The sequence below is a fragment of the Centruroides vittatus genome, unplaced genomic scaffold (assembly GCF_030686945.1).
Source record: "Centruroides vittatus isolate TY-2023 unplaced genomic scaffold, ASM3068694v2 contig_364, whole genome shotgun sequence".
NCBI classification, from domain to species: domain Eukaryota; kingdom Metazoa; phylum Arthropoda; class Arachnida; order Scorpiones; family Buthidae; genus Centruroides; species Centruroides vittatus.
In genome coordinates, this window is record NW_027122188.1 from 474,225 (window position 1) to 496,899 (window position 22,675).

General features: G+C 32.9%; 1 protein-coding gene across 1 annotated transcript; it reads right to left on the reverse strand.

Annotated features, from left to right (window-relative positions):
* Window positions 1-20,796: 20,796 nt before the first annotated feature.
* On the reverse strand, window positions 20,797-22,608 carry LOC136975198 (uncharacterized). Its single transcript, XM_067270233.1, has one exon. The coding sequence runs from the start codon at window positions 22,606-22,608 to the stop codon at window positions 20,797-20,799; it is 1,812 nt and encodes a 603-aa protein (XP_067126334.1).
* Window positions 22,609-22,675: the final 67 nt, after the last annotated feature.

Below are 22,675 nucleotides of genomic sequence, written 5' to 3' on the forward strand. Positions count from 1 at the left end.
ATGTAGCCTTTAGATCTTAGTATTAAATTATTTTAATTTGTAACAATTATGAGTTGATGGTTTGATTTATGACGTTAATACAGAACGAGTTTAATTTGTAAGTCGTATACAACAATTACTTAAAACTGAATTCGGAATGTAAAGTTATTTATTTTTATTGTCTTTTGTAATTAATTTTGTTACAAATCGTTTGATCTTGAAAGTTTAATAAATAGTTAGATCCATCTTTGATATTTACGTCATTTTAAAGTATATTGGTGAATATAATAACTTTTCAATGTTTTAAATCATTCAAAATTTTACAGTAATTTGGTGCCAAAGTTCTACATTGTCACGAAACAAGATAACATCAAGAATTAATAAAGTTAACAAATGTTAAAATAAAAATCAATATCTTACTTTAAATATCTATATTAATTTGCTGTGAAATTATTATATATTTTAAAAAATAATATTAAATTGTGTTAATGATAGTTTTATGTCTGAAAAAACTAAGACTAACTTTAGGTAAATACGTCTGTTGTTGGCTGTTTATTGTTTCATTAAATTTGACGTTCTACATTCAAACAGCTAGTATTTTCTGAGATTAAATGATGTCCGAAATTATTATTATTTTTTTCTTAAATGTGATATAGTAGAGAAAACAGATAAGACTGTAATAAGCGAAAGTGAGTGCAGTTTTACGATAAGAGAAGACAGCCATTAAAGATATGATAGAAAAGAATATAATTTGATCATATTGTGCGTTGATTACTGAAAAAAAAGAGTAAAAGCGAATAGTAATCGGCCATTATAAGTGGTGTCGTCATTATATTAGGAAGAGTCAAATGAAAGTGAGTCAACGTAACTTTTTTGCAAATTGTTATATTCTGTAAGTTAAAAGTAATAACCATAGCATTGAGACATTTGTTCCACTAGATAACGAGCCAGGTAGTTCCATGCTCTAGAAGTTCTTCAATTTCTGCTTCAGGAAGTCTGTGATCATCTTCTGCATCCGGAGCAAAGTTGCTCCGGATGCAGAAGTGCCTTCCGGTATTTCTTCAATTCATCGAACACGCAAAAATCTTATTGTGATAGGTTCGGACTGTAGGGTGAATGTTGCAGAATTTCTCACTTTATCTCAGTTCTCAAGCTTGTCTCGAATCATATTGACGGTGTGTGGTCTCATATTGTCATGTAAGAGGATCATGCAGTCTGGCAACGAGTCTCTGCGCTTATTTTTCGATTGCTGTGCGGAATTGATTGAAATACAGTCTGAGCCTTTTATTATGCGACTTTTATGTGTTCAGTGAATTATTGAAGAAGCACTCGAAGGGTTGCAATTTTACCTGGAATGCAGAAGTGCTAGAATTGGTCACAGACGTCCTGAAGCAGAAACCAAAATACTTCTACGAGTATGAAATTACCAGGCTCATTAACCAGTGGGAAAAATACCTCACTGTTTATGGTCATTGGGTTGCAAATTGAAAAAATTGTAGACCTATAAATTCACACTGTCGTCCGTCCGTCTGTCTCTCCTTAATCTCGAGAATGGTGTTAGTTAGAGGAAAGATGGGACCAGATAAGGAAACATTAGGGGAAGGAAGCCCTGATTAACTATATACGAATTTTCGATGCAAGCTGGAAGTCAAGTTATTTCAATTTAAAAAGCTTTTCCCCTGAAAGCAGTTAATAGATAACCGGCACAACTGTATTGTTAAAGGAAAAGTATAGTGTTTAGGGGCAAAACACTATTACTTTGAGGTGGAGAACATATATTTTAAATTAAATTAATTAAAAATACGATTAAAAATTGCTGGCCGCCATTGTGACGATGTCACAATAAATAATTGTTTCAATTATGTCTTGTTCGAAAGAGATTATTACTTTTAACTTGCAGGTAACATGGGAATAAATTACATTGGTTGACTTTCATTTGACTCATCTAATAAATGGTATTTTAATGTTCATCTTGATTATTATAAGTGCACGTTCTACAACGTTTTTAATTACTTGATGTGAATAAAAGAATTAATAATACATCAAACTCCCGTGCTAATTGGTACTGGTGTCTCAGTTTCATAAGCCGATGCGTAGTCAATAAACATAAAATGTAAATTTCTTCTAATTTCAAATATATCGTGTAGAAATTTAAATTTTACATTTCTATGTACTGTACATCTTACATTTTCTCCAAATTACTATATTTTAATTTTGGGACTAGTACGATATTTTTTCAAATCTGCTATTTATAGCGTATAAGTATGAATTCACGTGTGAATTTCTAAAGATTCGTTTGTAAATTGAAGTTAACTCCCGTAAACTATTCTGTTAGAACGTTTCTTGGAAAGTCAGCTGAGCTTGAAAATTTATTACTTGTACACTGATGATGTGTGTACAACTTCCCATTCGTTACGATGGACAAAATATTTTGACGATGCACGGATAATCGGAAGTTTGGTGTATAAGGAATGATACACTATTGGTTTTGATCATTAGAATTTCAAAATTTATAAACGCGATTGTCAAATTAAGCCAATAGGACCTTAACTGAATGAAGAATAGTTGTGATGGTTTAATTTAGGGGTCGGCAACCTATGACAACTTGTGGAAAATCGTCCCGCTGCCAAACGTGGCACGCGGGACAATTTTCAGTGGCACTCTTATTGAATAGAAATGTAGTAAAAATTATATTTTAATTATTAATTACACATTTAAATAGAAGTCATAGTTCAGCGAAGGCCGTGTACATTAAAAACGAATCTCTTGTCTGTATATTTCTATCACAGCACATGCATTTACGCTCCGTACGTGTTATGCAAGCGCTTCACATGTAAGATCATAATTCAATTAACAATTTAACTTCAAAATTATACATTTTTGAAGTTCGTTATAACCGGACTAATTTTGATAACATATATAATAAACTTGGTAGAATCATGTCGGCACTCGGAATAACACTATAACTTACGTTCGGACAACACCGTTGAAAGGTTGCCGACCCCTGGTTTAATTGTTTAAAACAAAACTTTGATAAATAATTTTTCATTTTTTGTAAGAAATATTGAGAGAAATATGGATAGGTGAGAGAGAATTATAGTCCCAGCTTAGTGCAGCAGTGCCCGCATGCAATATAGGCCTATATGTTACTATATCAGGTGGAGAGTTGCTTTTGCTTTCATCGTTTAAACTTAGGATACTGTTACTTTTTTTAAAATTTAGATATGTATAATAGAACTGACTGGAAAGAAAAAATAGCCTTTATTCCTCACAACCTTGTCGTGTTTACATCTTAATTTTTTATTGAGCGTCCAACCATTGTCCTTTGCAATAATGTAAACTTGTTTTTTATAGATTAACTCAGATTAAATTAATAATGATCACCCACATCAATTCGGAAAATGGGGAAAATTAAAATGATAAAGTTGAAGATGTTTATGTATGCGATCCTACTAATACCAGGCATATTTATAGGCCTACATGTATGGAATATGTACGGAATATTTTAGAACAAGGATCTCCAAAACGGTCGATATCGATAAGGCATTTTCGGGAGTGGATTGAAAACGGTTCATTAAAAATTATTAAGTTAGTACAATGGGTTATGAATATGACAGTTTAGTAAATTTGTCCACTGTAAGTAGATATTTTGTATGAAAACGGTGTATGGATTAATACTGACTCACCAGATTTATTTCTTTGTTTATTTATTAACTGTTTTAGCAAAGAAAAAAAAAAAAAGGACGATTGATAAAAGATCGAAGATCACGTCAGTATCCACCGAAAGCACTCTAAGAGCTTCAAAATTCTCTTGTCCAAGAACGGAGATTTCTCCTGACAAAACCGATAAACCAGCATGAGCAATTGCTGTATAATGTGTATGCGTGTAAGAGGCAACAATCGTCATATTAACAATTTTCTGTGCAAAAACATTCCCGACAATGCTTAGTACTTTTCTTGTTGTTTCGAGTTAACTTAATTTAAATTAAATTTTTACTTTTCAATTATTTTGTTGTATAAAGAATACAATGTTTCAGTTGTAAAGTTTTACGCTATTCCGATCAGTAGTTCATGAAATATAGGCCAAAGTATAAGGTTTTTCCCCCAGACATGAATATAGTTAAAGTTAATTCGTGGCTCTGACTTAAAATGTCGGAACCCGTTACTCATAATCTGGCCAACTTCATCACCGGCTAAGCCCGCCTGCTATTAGTTAAATTGAGATTGAGTGTAAAGTGACTCGGAGGTAGATGGTTGGACCTTAAAGTTCGTGAGTGTTTCCGACATATGGCTCCACCATCGCATTCACAACACTGCGCACATCAAAGCCTTCCTGTATGTTTATTTGCAGCATTTTTCTGTAAGTATTTTTCAATTTATAACGATTTAAAAATTTGTAGACAGGAAATTAGCGTCTGAAATTATTGCTTGCTTGTTCTAAAATGCTATTTACCGGCAAAAACATAAGATAATCGGTAATTTTTGGAAATAATGAAAATAGGACATTTGTTAAGTGTATATGTTGGTGAAACAACAAGGCAGCCTTGCTCAACTATGAATCACGTGAAAACTGTCTTTTCCTATAGGTTGGGGAGATGGTATTAAGCATTTTAACCCATCTTACCCTTGTCTGTATTACTCAGTAAAAGTCTGGTTTTGCCATGAAATAAATTTGATGTAAAAAATTATGCATCTGTATAACTATAAATTGCATAACCAATCATGTTTCTCGTGTAGAAATAATATTTCCACTATGGCTTAATACGGAGAACTGCTAGGAGAAATCTCAAAAGCCTAATTTAAAGTGAGCAATACTGCAAATGGGTTCGAGAAATGCGTTCTTATGCATTCAAGACGACCGCGTACAGACCCCGAGAACTTCCGGTTCTAATATAATCATCTTTGCCATCCATGGATGAACCATCCCTTCAGAATATCGTTTGTCTTCATCCACTGACCAGTCATCCAGACCATTACAACCAGAACCCCATTTTCCCTCTGCCACTACACTAGGATCATCAGCAAATTCATCAAGAGCCTCAATTTCGGCAAGTTTCGAAGAATTGCGCCCAATACCACGCATGAGCTCTGGAAACAAACCACATCCAAGAAAACAACATTCAGAATAGCTAGCTTCGCCAGAGTTTAGAAAATGAACACAAAAATAAAATTAGGATAGGAAAAAAGGAAAAGCCAGCCCAATAAATATCGGAAGAGAACAAAGAAACGAGCCCCCAAAGAGAGTAGACTAAGTGAAGATACATCAGCCTTTTTCAACAATGCTGATTACTGTTACGTCTGTCGTAGCTACTTCTACGCTAAACGTGACAAGTCACGCGGCTGAATAATATGTATAAGGTGCAGAAAGTGGATGCATGAGACCTACACTAAGTTCGCAACCTCCTGCTCCAAGTGCGACGAGATTGAACGTGGTGATGACAGCATAACAGATGGAGGTGATCCAGATGAGTCTTCCGAGTTGTAGAATAATGAGCTCATTATTCCACAACTCGGAAGACTCATTCACTTGTTTATGTTCTTGATACAAATAAGATACATGTTTGTAATTTATTGTAGTTTTTATTTTTGGTAAGTTAACTTACATTAAAAAGCTGTGTATAATCATCATTTCCCATTGAGTTTTTCTTTGGTCCATCTTCCCCCATATGTTGGGAGAAGATAGTAATTCGCGTACTTGTATTTTCTCCAATAGATTAATGTAATAGATGAGAATCATATCTACCTTCAAAGCACCAAAGGTCTAAGGTATCTTATGTGCCTGGTCATCGTTTATAAACTATAAATCTGAAAGAGTTAATCATAGGCAAACAAAAGTATAACCATCTTCCCCCGAGTTACTATATAATTTTTTATGAGTTATTATCTCACTTGACAAAATTCAATTCAATGAAATCGTACGCTGGTGACATAGAGTTAAAAAAAAAAAAAAGGAAAAATTTTAAATTCATAACTGCTGTTATATGAACACGTAAAAAGTGCGTGTGTAAGTTGAAAATCAAAAATATTGTAGAAGGTTCCATAAAATCAGGCGAAACTTTAATAAATTTTCCTGTTTTGCTGAAATTGTTTAGGAAAGTCACCTGACATGTCATCTTCAAAGACGTGCTGAATGAGAGAAGATAAATCAAACGGCATTGGAATATCTGTTGTCAAGGCCGTCTTCACGGAAGGTTTGGAGAGTTTGTCCCCCTTTTGTTTGGCGAATCAAACAGAAAAAATGTTACTATACTCATAAAACAGTATATTGTATATAATTTACATTTATTTTGTACCCTTTCAGTTCGTCTTTAGTTTTGTATCGTATTATTCTATACATCTATATTGTAAAAATTAATACAGTAAACTGCATAATGAAAAATAATATTCTGTTTAACCCTATCCTTTTAAAATTCCTTCGCACGGACCTGTCAGTTATGAAGTAAATGTGTTAAATCTGTTGTGATAGACTCAATTGAAAGTTCAGAGGATAGACTCAATTGAAAGTTCAAAACCAAGAAGATATTTATTCTTCTTAATGGCTATTTGTAAAACTATATTCTCAGATCTCAGTGACTGCCAAACCGAGAAACTGAGAGTTGTAATTCAGATTCATTCCCCACTCTAGAATTTCAACCGATTAGACCTAAAATTTCATACGAGACACTAATACATTGCCTTAACTTTTTATTTAGTAAGCAAAATTAAGATAGACAGACTTGATTTATAATGGAATGGACTCACATTCGTGAGAGATAAGATTCGTTACTACGTAGATTTACAGTATATTGGTCGTATCGATAAAGCAAATGATTCCAATCCAATGGAATGTGTCGTATGTTGTGGAATGAAACATGAAACTGATATGACACATTCATGTAATGTCTGTTTGAAGAACAATAGCGTATATTACAATAAGAAAAAAAATCAGTATTTAATGAATTGAATACTTTATAACGCAAAACGTAAAGACAAACTTATCACAAATGTGTCAGAAATAAATGTTCCATATACCCCGGATAATTAAACAATAAATTTATAAATATTTTAAATTGGATTGTCACTTTATATGTTACTAAATATTTTAAATTAACGTATTTAAGGAATTTACTGCGATGTTAACAACCCTATTGACTAGAAAATCCAAAATTTCTGCTTCTGTTGTTCGATTACTGATATAGATATTTTTATTACAAGAACAATTGATAAAGTGTAAATCAAGTAACCATTAATAATTTTGTAAATCACTTTTCTCTGTGTGTTCGAAGCTAATGACTCTCTTTTCAAAATCACAAGTATTTAAAAACATTTAATTAAAGGATTTAGTTTACATTAGACATGTTTAAGCGCTTAACGGACATATTTACAGCGGAAAAGAATTTTAAAAATCTAGTTTATTAGGTCTATACTTTTTATTATCAAAAACATTTTTCTTTGGCATATTAAAACTATCAACAGTAACAAACGTTGGCTTTTTTCATTTAATAAATTAAACATTTATCTATAATATCAACTCTACTTTCTTTTATTCATGCATTGTTTTTCATATAAAATTATCAATTTTAATTTTTATTTATCATGATTCCTGTAGTCGAATAATAATAATAATATTAAAATATTATTGTATTTATTTAAAATTCAAATAATAAATATTTTATTTTCTTCGCAATTTTAATTTTTTTAATCACTAAATCCCATAACACCATAGTAAAATTTTAACATTTGATAATTATTGTAAGTAATAATGAAAGCTCTTTTATGTAAATCGCTCCAGCACATCTTTATCTGTTAGGAATCTAAATTAAATATTTCAATCCTTACAACACGCAATTCTCTTCGTTCGAAAACAATATACTTTTTAAAACGTTTAGGCTTATTGTTTTAACGAATTATTTCCTTTTATTTTTAGTATTATTTAATAAAATACGTTCGAGTCATCGAGGTCAAAATTCTTGGCCAAAGTGAATAGCCACAAAAATGTATTTGTAATGTACATATGTTTTTCTAAATACTGTATAATAATTAAATTGTTGTGTAATAATTTAATCGACATTATTATTTTCTTATGATGAAATTTTCAGTTAATATCGAATTACATCAGAGAAATATGCGGATATAATGGCCAATTTCATTAGTATTAGTGAAACGAAGTTTTTCCTGCTTTATTTTTTATGCCGTATTTCCGGACATACAAGCGCGTACAAGAGGAGTAAAATCACACTATATTCCGCAAAGTACCTGAACAAACTCGCTACTTTTAAAAAAAACTTATAGTATCGGAAGCATTTCTTTATTTTGGCTTTTTATTTTTAATAATGGTTACCACAAAGATGTCGCCGAACAGTAGTGCAGTGCTTTTATTAGGCAAAACAAGCTGCATACATCTCTTATATGTGAAACACAGTTTGTTTTTGTAATGTTGTTTCCAGTGAATTTAAAAAAATTGTTTTATACGGACAATCAAAAAATTTATTTTCAATTAACATTAAAATTTCTTCGTAATATCCTGAAAAATATTGCCATTATATATGCTAAAAATTGAAATTTATCATTCGATTAAGTTTAGTAATATTAAGTATCACCAGATGGCGGCACCTTATATTTGTATTATTTTTTAATAATGTATCATCTATATATAAATACATGTATCTTATATACGTTAAAATATTTAATATATAAACCGTTAAAATGAATTAATAAAATTTAATAATGTAAATTCTTTAATAAGTTTAATTTAATAGTTCATATTATTAGTAAAGTTGTTTAATTTCATGAATCAAATTGAAGATTATGTAATAATTGTTCTTTTCTTTCCTTTTTTCCATTTGAAAAGAAATATAAAATTATTAACTTTGAAATCAAGTATTGCGGCGTGCACAGCGCCAAAACGGCAGAATTTATAGAAAATTATTTAGCTGATATTTTGAGTTTTGGAAAAATTATACCGGTATATTAAAGATTTACTAACAGTAAACTCGCATATAATAGCAGATTATATTATTATATTTTTAATAAAATTTTTGCAGTTTATTTAATGTGTAATCAACATGTTCTAATGAACAATGAATGACACGTAAATAACAGATCGATCGATTTTTCGGTGATTAAAGAAAATCCAAAGATCAGCTTTTTTTTCGAAAACAAGTTCTCCAGAATAGCGGATTCATCAATACAAATTTTTATTTAAAAAATTAAATTAATCGAAATTACCTAGTTACGACTCGTTTACGCGACAATAGTTTGGTTTAATGCCAATTTATGAAGCAAACGCAATGCCCGACAAATATTGATCACGTGTATAACATCCGGACTTCGTCCAGACACGATTTTAGTTCATACTGTCTCACTTGATGTTAATTTAAGTTGTGTAGATTTAACAATATTAAAATCCTAGGTTTCGTACGATTTTCCAAAACCTTTGGAAAATTCAGGCAACTTTTGCCCTATCAGTCCGAGTGAGCGGAGATTTATTGTATTTTCAATTACATATTCATCGAGATAGAGTCAACGATTACTTTTAGTTAAAAAAAAAACCAGCAAATTTCGTCTACAAGGGCACCTCGTCTGTCTAATCAATAAAATTGCGGCATTCGGTACTCTCGAAGAACGTCCGATCAGCCAGGGCTGCGTTACGCACTTTTTAGGTTTCCGGCCTAATTTATTTTGATTCATTACGCAGATAGGTATAAAACAAACGTAATAGTTATGAGTAGTGAGACGAAGGTTCTTAGAAGGAAAGGCTTTCGGACTTGGCCTGATATTCTCATGCGGCTCTGAGAGCTGGGCATTGCTAAGTACAAAAAACATGTCAGAGATTTTCCAGGTGTAAACAAGTAGGCCTAAGCTTCAAGCTCTGGTCCATTTGTCTTAAAATATGATTACTTGGCTGATTATGAATTGGAATCCTCTTGAAAAATCCTGGCAAAACATCGAAACTTTAGGGAAAATAATGAAATGAAAGCTGTTTTTATTTTTATTTTTATTTTTGACTCTTTCTAAGAGAAAGTGTTTGATCGCCTTTCTCTTATCTACGATTTCTCTTATCTACAATTTCTCTAATCTGTGTATCGTCTCGTAGATTCGTCTAAGCCCATAATGGGAAAGTCACGTGACGAGGTTTGGGTCCGACGTATTCAGAATAGATCGCGGAATTAAAACTTCCTGAAGTTCCTGAGTCGAACTCTACCCCGAGTTTTCCAGTCGGCATGTCTCTGATTTCCATCCGTCGAAGACAGGAACTATTATAAGCGATAAGTTCGAATCTGAGTCTATTACCATTCCTTATAGTAGCTTCTATCTAGAAGCGGTTTATCAGCAGTCACGGCAGTGACTTCCCACCAGGTAAAAAAGTCACCCACTATGTATACAAGAATCAGAGTTGCCGATTTTCGGGGATCGATTTCTCTGCTTCCCGAACACCCGAAGTAATTCCGAATATCTCGTTCGAAATAAAATTGATTTCTTAGGTAGTGTGCAAAATTTCAAGATTTTCTGTCATGCGGTTGCCGAAATATAAGCAATTAAAAAGTGCAAAAATCGCCAAAAAAAAATCAATTTTTTTTCTTTTTTCATCCGGCACTGCAAACGCTCGCAGAAAAACAGAACTACTGGGTCTAGAAAGCTCAAATTTTAAACTTAAGCCTTTCTGGTTATCAGTGAGGTACTGGAGAAACTTCCGGGTTGATAGGTCAAAGTTCATGGGGGTTTCCCATAGAGCTAATTTAGTTTTACGGCCTCCTGTCCCAAAGGTTTCCACATCTGGTCTCGGATTTCATCTAATTCCGTTCTCGAGATTAAGACAGAGGGACGGACGACAGTAGGAATTTATAGATCTACAATTTTTTTCAAATTGCAGCCTCGTCAGATCATGGACAAACGAACGGATTGGAATGTTTAGAGTGTCAATCGGAAAAATCCAGCTTTGATTCTGACTCTCGTAGACAAGACAAATTTGGAAATAAACGCGACAATTTTGCATTCAAAGGAAATTATTCCTTTGAATGCAAAATTGTAGCGTTGTAAGTAATGAAGATATAAAAAAGAAATTCTTAGCCGACAGAAAAGAAAATATCGTGGCGTGAGATACGAGCGAAAGTGTCAAAGTTGAACCTATATTTGCGGACGAAATCGAATGAAAGTATAAAAATGATTAACCCATCAAATTAGGCGAGAGATCCTCTTTAAACAGCCAGAAATTCAAGAAAAAGGAACGGTGGCTTTTTCCTGGCTCAATCTGTTTATCGTCTACGTTGGTTTCCCTGTTGTTTCGGACTTCATTTTTGTTTCACAGTATTATAAAGTTTTATGTTTTTTTTTAAATTAACTTTATCCAGTTTGGTGTTGCATTAATACGCGAAACTTGCAACCCCGACGACGACAGACGAATCTTTCCGAAAAGCGAAATAAATCGAAATCCTAAGAATTTGATTTATTTCATGCGATGGACGAAAATGGACGAAAAAGATATTTATTCGAATGAAATTCGCGCAATTTTCGGAGATGTTCAAGCCTCAAGACGTACAATTTTAAAAAGATCGTGTTTTACCTGTCCATGGTGGACATTCTGTACGATGTAAATGCAGAAGATAATTTATTTATCCGATTCCGAACACAAGATAATAATTGAAGCAAAAATTAAATTAAAAAATTATAAATTAATTAATTAAAAAAATAAAATTGATCTATTTAATTTTAATTTTTACGTAATTCGAACATTGTTGACGCGTCTTTTAACGTTTGTTCGAAATTCGTCACACATGACTATTTGCAGTTCGTTTCTGTTTCTAGATGGCATCGGATGTGCTTTTGTTGAGCTCTTCGATTGCGCTGTTTGAGGAGTTTGCTAAAGAAGACTTTTGAGAAGGAATATTTCTGAGGCAAGTCTTAGTCCATATTCACTCTAGACGTAAAAATTTATTTAAAAGCGCGGTTACGGCCGGAGTTTTCATCTCTAAAACTTGAACGTCGAGCGCCGCTTACAAAATAGCGGCGCTCGACGTTCGACGTTCGACAATCACGTTTTAGAGATAAAAACTTTGGCCTCAACCTCGCTAATATTACTTGGAGAATCGTTACCAGAAGACATCTCGGCCCATCATTCGATGGTCGATTCGAATCTTTATTGTGGAACTGCGATGCGCATTTTACTTTTCTCGTCGACTTAATTTAAAATTTTGTTTATTCTTGACTAATTGCAAATTTTCTTTTTTACAGAATGAAGATGTTGAAGTGGTTCCGGAGGACGTTCCGACAGAGGAAGGCGGTGACGCTGGAGGAGGTTTCTCGGACGGCGCGGAACGAGTCTCTCGGACTCTTACCGCGCCTGAAAAGACGTTGGAGGACCGGGGTCTCTTGCCAATCGATTAGTTCGGTGTCGTTTGAGACCGTCGAGCAAGAGGCAGCGGATGACCACCTTCCCCAATTGCGTGTGGCGTGGCACTCCCCCGAATTTGGGATACTGAGACACTACACTTTGAGTTCGTTGCACTTGGCCAAGGTCTTCGGGGTTCTGGCCGCAGACCTTGTGGAAGATGTAGGAAGTGACAGCTCGTCCGAGTTGACACTTTGTTTTCTCGTGTTCTGCCTCATCTCTACGGGGACGCCACTGTCTTCCGGAAGTTGGAACGGGGAGGAATCGGAGGAGAGAGCCACCGAAGTCTCGGGACCGTGGTGTCTGTGTTTTGTTGCCTTGGCCTAAGCGGTGATCGTCTTTGATTTTTCCCAACTCGTCCTTCTGCACCCGGATGCGACATTCTTACCAAATTAGACACTTTTCATCCGGACTCGACACCTTTTCCCGGACGTGACCGCCTCTTATTTAGATGTGACCACGGACTTGTCTCTGGAACGTGACATTCAGTCGACGACAACGGATTTGACTCCCGATTGTGACCACCTGGACGTGACACGTTTACTCACCGGACGCGACATTCGGCCGCTTTTCTTCCCAAACAACTGTTAAGCCAGGAACACATATGCGTAAAATTCGGCGTAAAATCTAGCATAAAACAGAAAGCGTAAAAATTTTTCTGAAACTTTTGGCTGAAACAGAACTGAAAAAAGAGTAGAGCATGTCTCTACTTTTTACGCCAAAATTCCTCCAATAAAGAGAAGTCTTTTCTGTGACGTCAAAGTAGACACGTGCTTTTTATTCTAACAATGGCGGCAATGGGGGTTAAGCCTACAATTGTGACGATCTCGAAAAAACAAAAAATAAATGAAATAGAGGAGTTTATCTAATCCGTTCGACCACATCAGTGTCATATATAAACACACTGTATTTAAACAACGTTTATGGATGGCTGTAGGTGCAAAATTTCAAATAACAGGTAGGTCTAGTAGAATCGATATATAGGGCTAGTATTTAGATCACACGTTCTTTATTTGAATTCGGAATATAAGTCTATTAATTTAAATTTTCTATATTATAGCAGAGGAAGTGGAGAAAAAATGGAAGGTACAAAGGGATAAATAGCCTATATGAGAAAAAAAAATTAATAAAATTAGCACTGTTGGTGGCTGTGGTGTTTCCTATTCGGCCAGAATTTTTACGTGTCTGTGTTCTGGCATAAAAGCATAAAACAGAAACTGAACTGAAAGCTGATTTCTGATTCAGTTTTCTGCCACACAATTTTACGCATGTGTGTTCTTGGCCTTATGAGGATTGAGTTTTCGGTTAGGTTATGTTAGGATGATCAGGTCCTCCGCTCCTCTCATAACACTGTTCGGGAAGAAAAACTCTCTGATAAAGGTACAATGTTGACCTCAGATAATAAATGAACTTCATAAGACTTATAAAACTCTATATAATGGGACAATACAACAGAACTGCTGCAGAACTGTTTCTACTAATGCTTCTCTGATTCTAGCAGAGCTCCTTCCTTTGCCACTATGTATTGTAGAAAATGTTCTAAACTACTACATCAGAACTACAAACATCAAGGTCCAACGACAGTCTCTACTCCTATCTACAGCTGTTCATATGCCACAATATTGCAATTACCCTATCTCTGATCATCACCCTGTAAACAAGGTTATCCCCAGGGTACATTTGGTGTCATCTGCTTCCTCCATGGATAACCATGCAGACATTAATATCTATACAGATGGGTCCAAAAGCCCTCTTTATGTCGGCTCAAATATCTGTATCTTCCTCCAAACTGACATATTTTGTCCAAAATATGTTAGAAGATACAGATACCCCCATATACCTCCATCTATCAAGCTGAAGATGGTCTACCAAGCTGTTCAGTGGACCACTTCACTACCAAACAAAATTCTGTCTATCAACATTTACAGTTATTCTCAGTCTGTCCTAAAAGCTCTACTAAATCCCAATTCAATAGCAATAAAATCCAGCACCATATTAAAAATCTTGTAAATAAGATCACTTTTATATTTCTTCCTGGCCATACTGGCATACTATGAAATGAAAAAGCCGACTTTGAGGTTGTCAGCTGCAAAGGACACTGACGGACAAGACTCACATCCCTCTCTCACATAGCAGCCTTAAAAATTATATTCATGACAATGCTATGCAAAAGTGAAATCAATCATGGTTGGGCAGTAAAACTGGTAGAATAACAATACTTTATTTTCCTAGTGTTGAATACAGGTTCTCATCACCACTCAGAGATTTAACGTTTGCTACTGTTCAACTACTTAATGAGCATTGTAATTTTAGAAGCTACCTGGCAATGTATAACTAGGCAGAAACTGCCTCTTGCTTTTGCTCTACAGAAAACCTGGACACTGTCGACCATATGATCTATTATTGTCCAATTTACAGTCAAGATAGACTTATTCTGAAATTAGAAATCTTTACGCTTGGTTTCAGGTGGCCATATCTATCGATAAACTTGTTCAGAAGCTACTGTTTGATGATTTTTACAATTATGTCAAAATATAAGGAAGAAAAGACTATAACTTCTAATTTCTAGCTTTACATTTTAATTTTCACTAAAAACCGAATACTAATTTCATGTTTACTTTGTATCATGTATTTTGGTTTATGTATTCTTAGTGTTATACATCCATAGGAGTGGTGCATCTTATTCTAATTTTAAAAAAGAGAAAGAGAGAGAGAGAGAGAGAGAAACCGCCACACAGCCTTTGTCCCGTGATAAAAAATGTGTCTGCTAGCGTTATTATTCTATCACGTCACACCTGATGGCGTTAGCACAACCAGCGTTCTTAATAGAAGCCGCTAAATTGAAGCCAAATTCAAACCTCCACCACTCAACGAGATCAAAAAATGAAAATAAGAATATTATGTAAGACGAGATCTATTACCTTCCTACCCCTGAGTAAGAAATCGTAAGAAATCCTTGACCTCCACCTACCCCAAAATACCTTACGTAATTTATGGACGGCCCCATACCACAAGGCCCTCTGTTCCATCTTTAACCCGTTATTACCTCTTGGAAGGATTTTAACTTCAATATTATGGTTCATAACATGACAAGCGTCAACTAATTTTTCATTGTAAATATTTTCACAAGTTGAAACCAAAGTTTTCACAAACTATAACTACGAGCAATTATTTATTGTGACGTTGTCACAATGCCGAGCCGCAATTTTTAGTCATATTTTTAAATCGTTTAATTTAAAATATATGCTCTCTGCCTCAAATCAGTAGTCGCTTCCCCCAGTACACCATACTGTTCCTTTAACAATAGAGTCGTGCCGGTCATCTATTGATTGTTTTGGAGAGGGGGAGTTTTGAATAGAAAAAAACGTGACTTCCTGTTTGGTTATAATCTAATATGATGATTGACGAGCATTTACTGCAGCTATTTTAATCAACGAACTGTAAAGTTTTGCAAAAATTATCGTTTGTCACGCAATTACTAGAAAATATTACACCGATAATATTATCGAATGTCAAGAAAAATGATTCTTGACGTAATTAAGGAGTTAGGATCTCATTTATAAAGACGACAATCGAGCGCACATTACAACGTAACAACTGAAATATTTTCAATAATAATATCAATTTTTATTTTGCTATTTTTCATTTTGTTTTTCGACTTTTTTAGCTTGTAATTTTAAATAACTAAAAATTTTTCGTGTTTTTGTATTTCGTCTATTTTTAAATTAGATTATGTGGAAACGACACAAGAGTTTTAATTTCCAGATTCTTTTCGTGTTGATTAATCTCGGACAAAACAATGACGAAATCGTATATTCTCGAAGCCTAATCGCTGATATTTGGTCTTATTTAATAAATCAAGTTACGAGAACTTTTGTGAATTACAATTACAATTATTCGTGAATTTATCGTATTTAACGACGTGGAACGAATACGACGCTATAACTAACGACACTTTCGCCAATCCAAATCTTGGTTCGGAATTGTTAGTAAATGACACCAATAAATTTACGAATAACGTAAATAATATTTTTATTCATTGTTTTCTTATAGCTGTTTCTCAGCAGAAAAATTGTGAATCTTATTTGGCATCTTATATCAATAAATTTGTTTGCAGAAACTTTTGCATTGCACTAACTAAGCGACGTTTTATCTAGTTACTTCTCGGCTGTTATATATAACAGAGTATGGTGATCGGTCAAAAAATGACCCCTAAGATTTTTACATTTTTCAACTCACTTCTGAAACGTCGAGAAATGCAAACAAATTCGGGAATTTTTTTCTGTACTTAATGATATTAGTCTGTGTGTAGTGGAGTCACGATTTTGTTCACTCTGTTTGAAGCTTAATAACTCCCGTGCTTTTCGTCGAAAATTTTTGAAATTTTGCAGGGAGGTTTATTTATTAGGGAGATCGATGCTAGTAAATTTCGATTAAAGATCGAAGGGTAGGGAGATAAAGGGGTCGGGTATCATATCTCCACTTTGTGGAAACCAGTGCCGTGTCATCAGTGTAAATTTTTGATCGACGATGACGTTCGTCATTATAGGTAAAATATTTTAACTTTCGATCATTGCTAACAAGCACTTTATTCGATCTATCGAAATTGAAGTGAGTGATTGACAGCTTTACCTATCGTAAATTACTACATAAACAAAATGTTTTTATTATGGAATGCGTAATTTTTAATATTTACGGAAAGTTCCTGATTAACAAAACGTTTCTATTTCCGATGCTAATCTATTTTAAAATTATTTCGAAATATTTTAAACCTAAATTTAATACGTTCAAATTAAAATATTATATTACTGTGATTAATCATTAATATTACACAATTAACATATTACATCAATTTTTCATATTCAATAAAATATATTAACACAATTACACGTAATTTTTACTAACAACTAATAATTAAAAAATAAATATAATTTAATATTCGTGTTACTTTCTTTTTATTTTTATCGATTTATTATTTGTGACTTTTAACTTTAATGTTCATGAATTGTCATATAACTGATATAAATTATATCAGTTTATCAAACAAATGTTTGAAAAATTAAAATCAATTTTAAAACAATTTTTCAAAAATGTCTCTAATTCAAATAAAAATACATTAAATAATGTTCACAAGTGAATATAAAGTATACTGAATTTTAGATGTTTAAAAACGGCTGTAATATTCCATTCGACTATTTGATGTTCTGCAGATCATTTATACAACTTTATTCCATTTTAGTTTCAGTGTTGTTTACTTGATTCTCTTCCAGATTCCTGTGTATTTTTTATTTTATTTTTTCCAGATACTTGCCAATACACAAGTTATTTCGTAAGCATTTTGACATTCACAATTTTACATATTTCAAATGAGATAAACATACTGACTTTTTTTAGATTTGTTACAAAGAGAGTTGTTCTGTTAAATTTTTTAAATTAATATTTCATACATTAGGTAAAAGCCAAGTTGGATGAAACTTTTACAATTGAGCTGTGAAATCTATATAATATATGAATTTTTTAATACTGAAAAGTATTGGCAAAAACTATTATCATACTTCTTCTTTATAACTATAAGATCTTTGTTATTTCTATATGTGAAAAATTATTTTATTTATTTACCACGCGAATTCTAAATTTTAATAATTATAAATTAAACACAAGCATTAGGATTGACATTTTAACTTTCGTAATAATAATAATTTGATATCAATGACATTAACATCGTGATATTTTCGCTCTTAAAAGTGAAAATAACAAAATTTTACAAATGAAAAAGGTTCGTACTAGTATTCTGAAATTTATATACTTGTTTTTAAAAGTTTATATTTTACTGTTGCTATTGAAAATTTTGCCGATACTTTAATAAATATATTGTAAAAGAAAACATTAATTTAAATAAATATTGTAAATGCCTTTAGTGCACAATCATAAGTGAAAAGATATTCTGTATGGCGAACTAATCTTTCAAATATTGTCAACGCTGTCAAATTGACACATGTGCGCTTTCCGATTATCAATTTAGTATAAAAGCAGCTGAATCTTATCACCGTATGGTGCAACCTTTTGACAAGAATGTCGTTTCCAAGTCTACAAGTCTACCCAGCTTTAAAACTGAGTAATGTAAAGTCAACGATTAGCTAGACTCGAGAAGGCCTTCTCGAGTATGGCTAATCGTTGACTTAACACGTCTGACCACGCGAGAAATGAACAAGACACTTGGTGTGACCAGTTCACTATAGTTCGTCCACAAATGAACATTGTGCGCTTTCTTCATGACAATACAAGATCGCGTGTGTTAAGGTTGACCCGGCAGAAGTTGCTTGATCTCGGCTGGAATGTTCTCCCTAAACCCCAGTATACCCGAGACATTGTATCATCCGACTACCACCACTTCTGCTCCATGCAACACTTTTTGGATGGAAAGCAGTTCGCTGATAATGAGATGAAAACCGTACTTGTAGAGTTGTTCGAGTCAAAACGTTGTCATTTCTCATTTTCACTCGTATATAATTGTTGACAAAATGCCTAATAACAGAAGATATTTTATTGCTAAAAATATACAGCTAAATCCATAAACACAAGCCGTTTTTGGCATTAGAGAGAACAGATCTAGTTTTTCTATTGTTAATTGAATAATAAGTCGATTTTGCTTTCTTGTCTCAGAAAGGTTTCTTCTATTCCTATTTTTACTAATTAATTCGAAACATTAGAAATGTATATAATAAATTTCTGTTGTAAATTCTGTTTTAATCTTCTGTCTACAAGGCTTCTTTTAAATTTCAGTACTTAATGTGATGTCTCTCTTGATACATTATTTATTAAATTATGAACAAAATTCAATCAAATAGTAATGTGTAATTGTTTTTAGGCTTATTACAGATATTTTTTTTAACGAAATCAGTCGTGTGCAATACTAGTTTCGTTCTTACAAAAACAAAAATCAGCTTATATGTTTATTAAGCATAAAGTATCCGCACATTACATATTATTAGACATAAATTTGTTTAATGTCAGACAAAATTAAACTAAAATTTCAAGCAAAGAGAAAAATCTAAAATCTGGATTTATTTATTTATTTTATAACACAAAGTGTCGTGCATTATTCAGACGACATGTCATCATCTAGCTTCAATTCACTTCTGAACAAATTCAAGATAGAAAAATTTTCTAAAACTAAAATTACGGGTATAAAATAAATTTAGGATGCATTATAGACTTTTTAGAATGAAATTCTTATGAATTTTTATTTGTAAGCATTCTACAAAATGTATTTTATTCTTTGTACTGGAATTGTTAATTTGAGCGGATTTCGTAATATATCTAAATTTTTTATTATTTATATGTATAAACATTATATTCGTTAAACATTTTATTTTTTAGCTGGGAAACATTTTCATAAATCAAACAAAATTTATTTTTATTTTATTAATTTGTGAAACATTCATTTAAACTTTTATATCTTCCAATTCGTAAGTTCCGGAATGAAGAAAAAATTTTTAAATGTATAAATTAAAAAAATAAGTGATAAATTTTAACAAAATATTTATCAACGTTTTAATAAATCATCTAAAATTTTAACAAGGAAGCTTTCAAAAATTCAATATAATGAAAGCAATTTATCTCAACTTTGAACGAGAAAATATAATTCAATTTATTATCAGCTTTGTTACAATTCATTCTCATTTTATTACTCATAATTCACATTCATCACTACATTAAATAGAAATCTTGATTCAGCGAGTGTAAGCTCGTATTGAATTAATATAAATGTCCTAAATTTAACTTAACTTAAAGAATAATGCAGCGAGTTATTTTTAATAATAATTCTATTATTTATCATAATTTTCATTATCTACTTCATTTTAATTAAGAAAAATAAAATAAAGTTTATTCTTTTTGATAAATTTTTAAATAATTTACTGTCATTCTGAAACAATTGACTTTTAGAAGAGAAGAATAATTATTCTTTTAAAAAAGCATCTATTTTAATTTCCACAACACCTTATCTCTCTGGCAATTATTTATTAACTTTAACAAACGTTTTCAACCTGTTCTATAGGCTATATTCAGGTTTTTTAAAATCTATGGAACATTGATAACTGCACTTTTCGAATATAACAGTTTAGACCACATTTAAAATATAAAAATCATTAAAAGAGCTCAGCAATTAAACAACCATAATAGAACACCTTGATTTTGCTGAGAAACATATATTTTAATCACAAACGTTTTCAACCTGATTAACAGGTCATCCTCAGGTCTACAAAACGATAATGGAACATAAACGTTCCATGTATAGAATATAAATATTTAATTCAAAATTTAGAACAAGAATTTAAAAAATATACCATAGAAACGGAATAAAACATAAAATTAAAATATATAAGAGAATAAATAAAAATAAAGATAAAGTAAAAAAATTATAACTAATAGTTTTCCAATAACTAATTCTAGCATGAGTTTTCAGTGAACTTTTTAATCATGTATTTCCACGCCGACGACAGGCTCTCAGCATCCCTCGCATTCAAACATCCTTCCCGTAGTCTACTCTTATATATTTCAATCTTCTCTGCTGTCATTGATAAAGTGGGGGAAGATACTGGTTTTATAATCGTTGCCTCGTCCCATTTTACTACCGAACCTTGGACTTGCGACATTTGTGATAAAACTGTGGTATTGGATCCTTTTTTTACGTTATACCGATGTTCCTTTAGCCTTACCCCTAAGCTCCTGTTGGTGACGCCGATGTAGTCTTTCTTAACATCCAGCTGGATGTTTTCATAAGGAACTTTATAGACACCTGGTTTTTCTTCTGCGTTTATTCTATCTTTATCATTTCTCAATATCTTATATAAACTTGGGGCCCTTTTTAAAATCATTCTTGCTTGTTTCTTACTAGCCACTTCTTTCATAATACTATTCAAATTACTGTTATACGTAAACTTCAAGCGTCTATTGTGAGCTGTATTTAATCCTTGTTTCTCATTCTTCTTTTCATACTTTTTGAGTAATCCAACTATGGTGCTTTTCCTGTAGCCTAGGGCCTGAGCTATTTGCAATATCCTTTCAATTTCTTTATTTCTGTCACCAATTCTATCACAATACAAATAGGCTCTTCTTATCAACGCTTGAAATGCAGCCATTTTATATCGATATGGATCCATGGACTGCGCTGGTATATATAGTGGGGTGTGAGTAGGCTTAATATATACGCTGGTGGACAAATGATCCCCCATGAACTTGATATTAATGTCTAAGAAGTGCACACTCATGGAACTTTTTTGCTCTAACTTTAATCTAAGCCCATCCTTGTTATTATTGATTTTATTCAAAAAATCATGTATCTTGCTATTGTTTCTCCATAATATAAAAATGTCATCCACATATCTGATGAAATGTATGATATCTTCCTTAAAAGTTTGTAGAGCTTCCCTTTCCAATCTTCTAACTACCAATTCGCAAAGAATTCCAGAGAGGGGACTTCCCATCGGAACCCCTCTTTTTTGTCTGTAGATTCGACCACAAAACGTAAAACAAGATTGATAACATACCAGGCTAGCTAGTTCTTCTAGGTCTTGGGTGTGACTACGCAACTGAGGGTTGTTGTTGCACATGAAATCCAACAATGCCTCCACACATGACTCAATTCTTATTGAAGGATACATACTCTCATAATCTAAAATGGTCGCCACTTCTTCTTCCATTAAAGAAATATTTTGTATTTCCTTTACTACGACAAGAGGATCTTTTGCTACCAGTTTATCTTCTTCCATCTGTGTGGATAAGTATTCATGTAGCCTTTTTTCTAAGGTAAAGGTGGGCCCCCTACATTTCTCTACTACTGGTCTTAATTCATTTCCAGCCTTGTGCGTCTTAGCAAACGCAAACAATCTTGGAGCTCCTGTATTTGGGTTGTGACAGTTCTTCAGAAAAGGCAAAACGGCCGCGAGACTTGAGCGTTCTAACTTCTTGACCCTTCTGCCCAGAGATCCAATTATTTTGTCGTCAACTATTTCACATTCTGTCTTCCTGATGTAAGCATGTAATTCCTTGTCATATGTGTGTCTCTTCATGACAACCAAATGTTTAGTTTTGTCCGCTTTGGTCAAAACTAGATCATTCGTTCTTAACCACTCCTTCGTGAGCCATATGTCTCTATTGCTAATGCTAGTTGCTTTTTTCTTTAGGCGGTTACTTATGACAGTCTTCCATCTAAAGAATTCTTTATCTAAAGGATCCATGCCAACAATCCCTCTCTCCATCTCCTGTATGGACGTTTCCCAACTATTCCCCACGTCTGGGACAAAGTTAGGGCCTTTTTCAAGTACC

What these genes read in the sequence shown, in the direction of transcription:
- LOC136975198 (XM_067270233.1), bottom strand. Translation starts at nt 22,608, where the DNA reads ATGGAGAGAGGGATTGTTGGCATGGATCCTTTAGATAAAGAATTCTTT.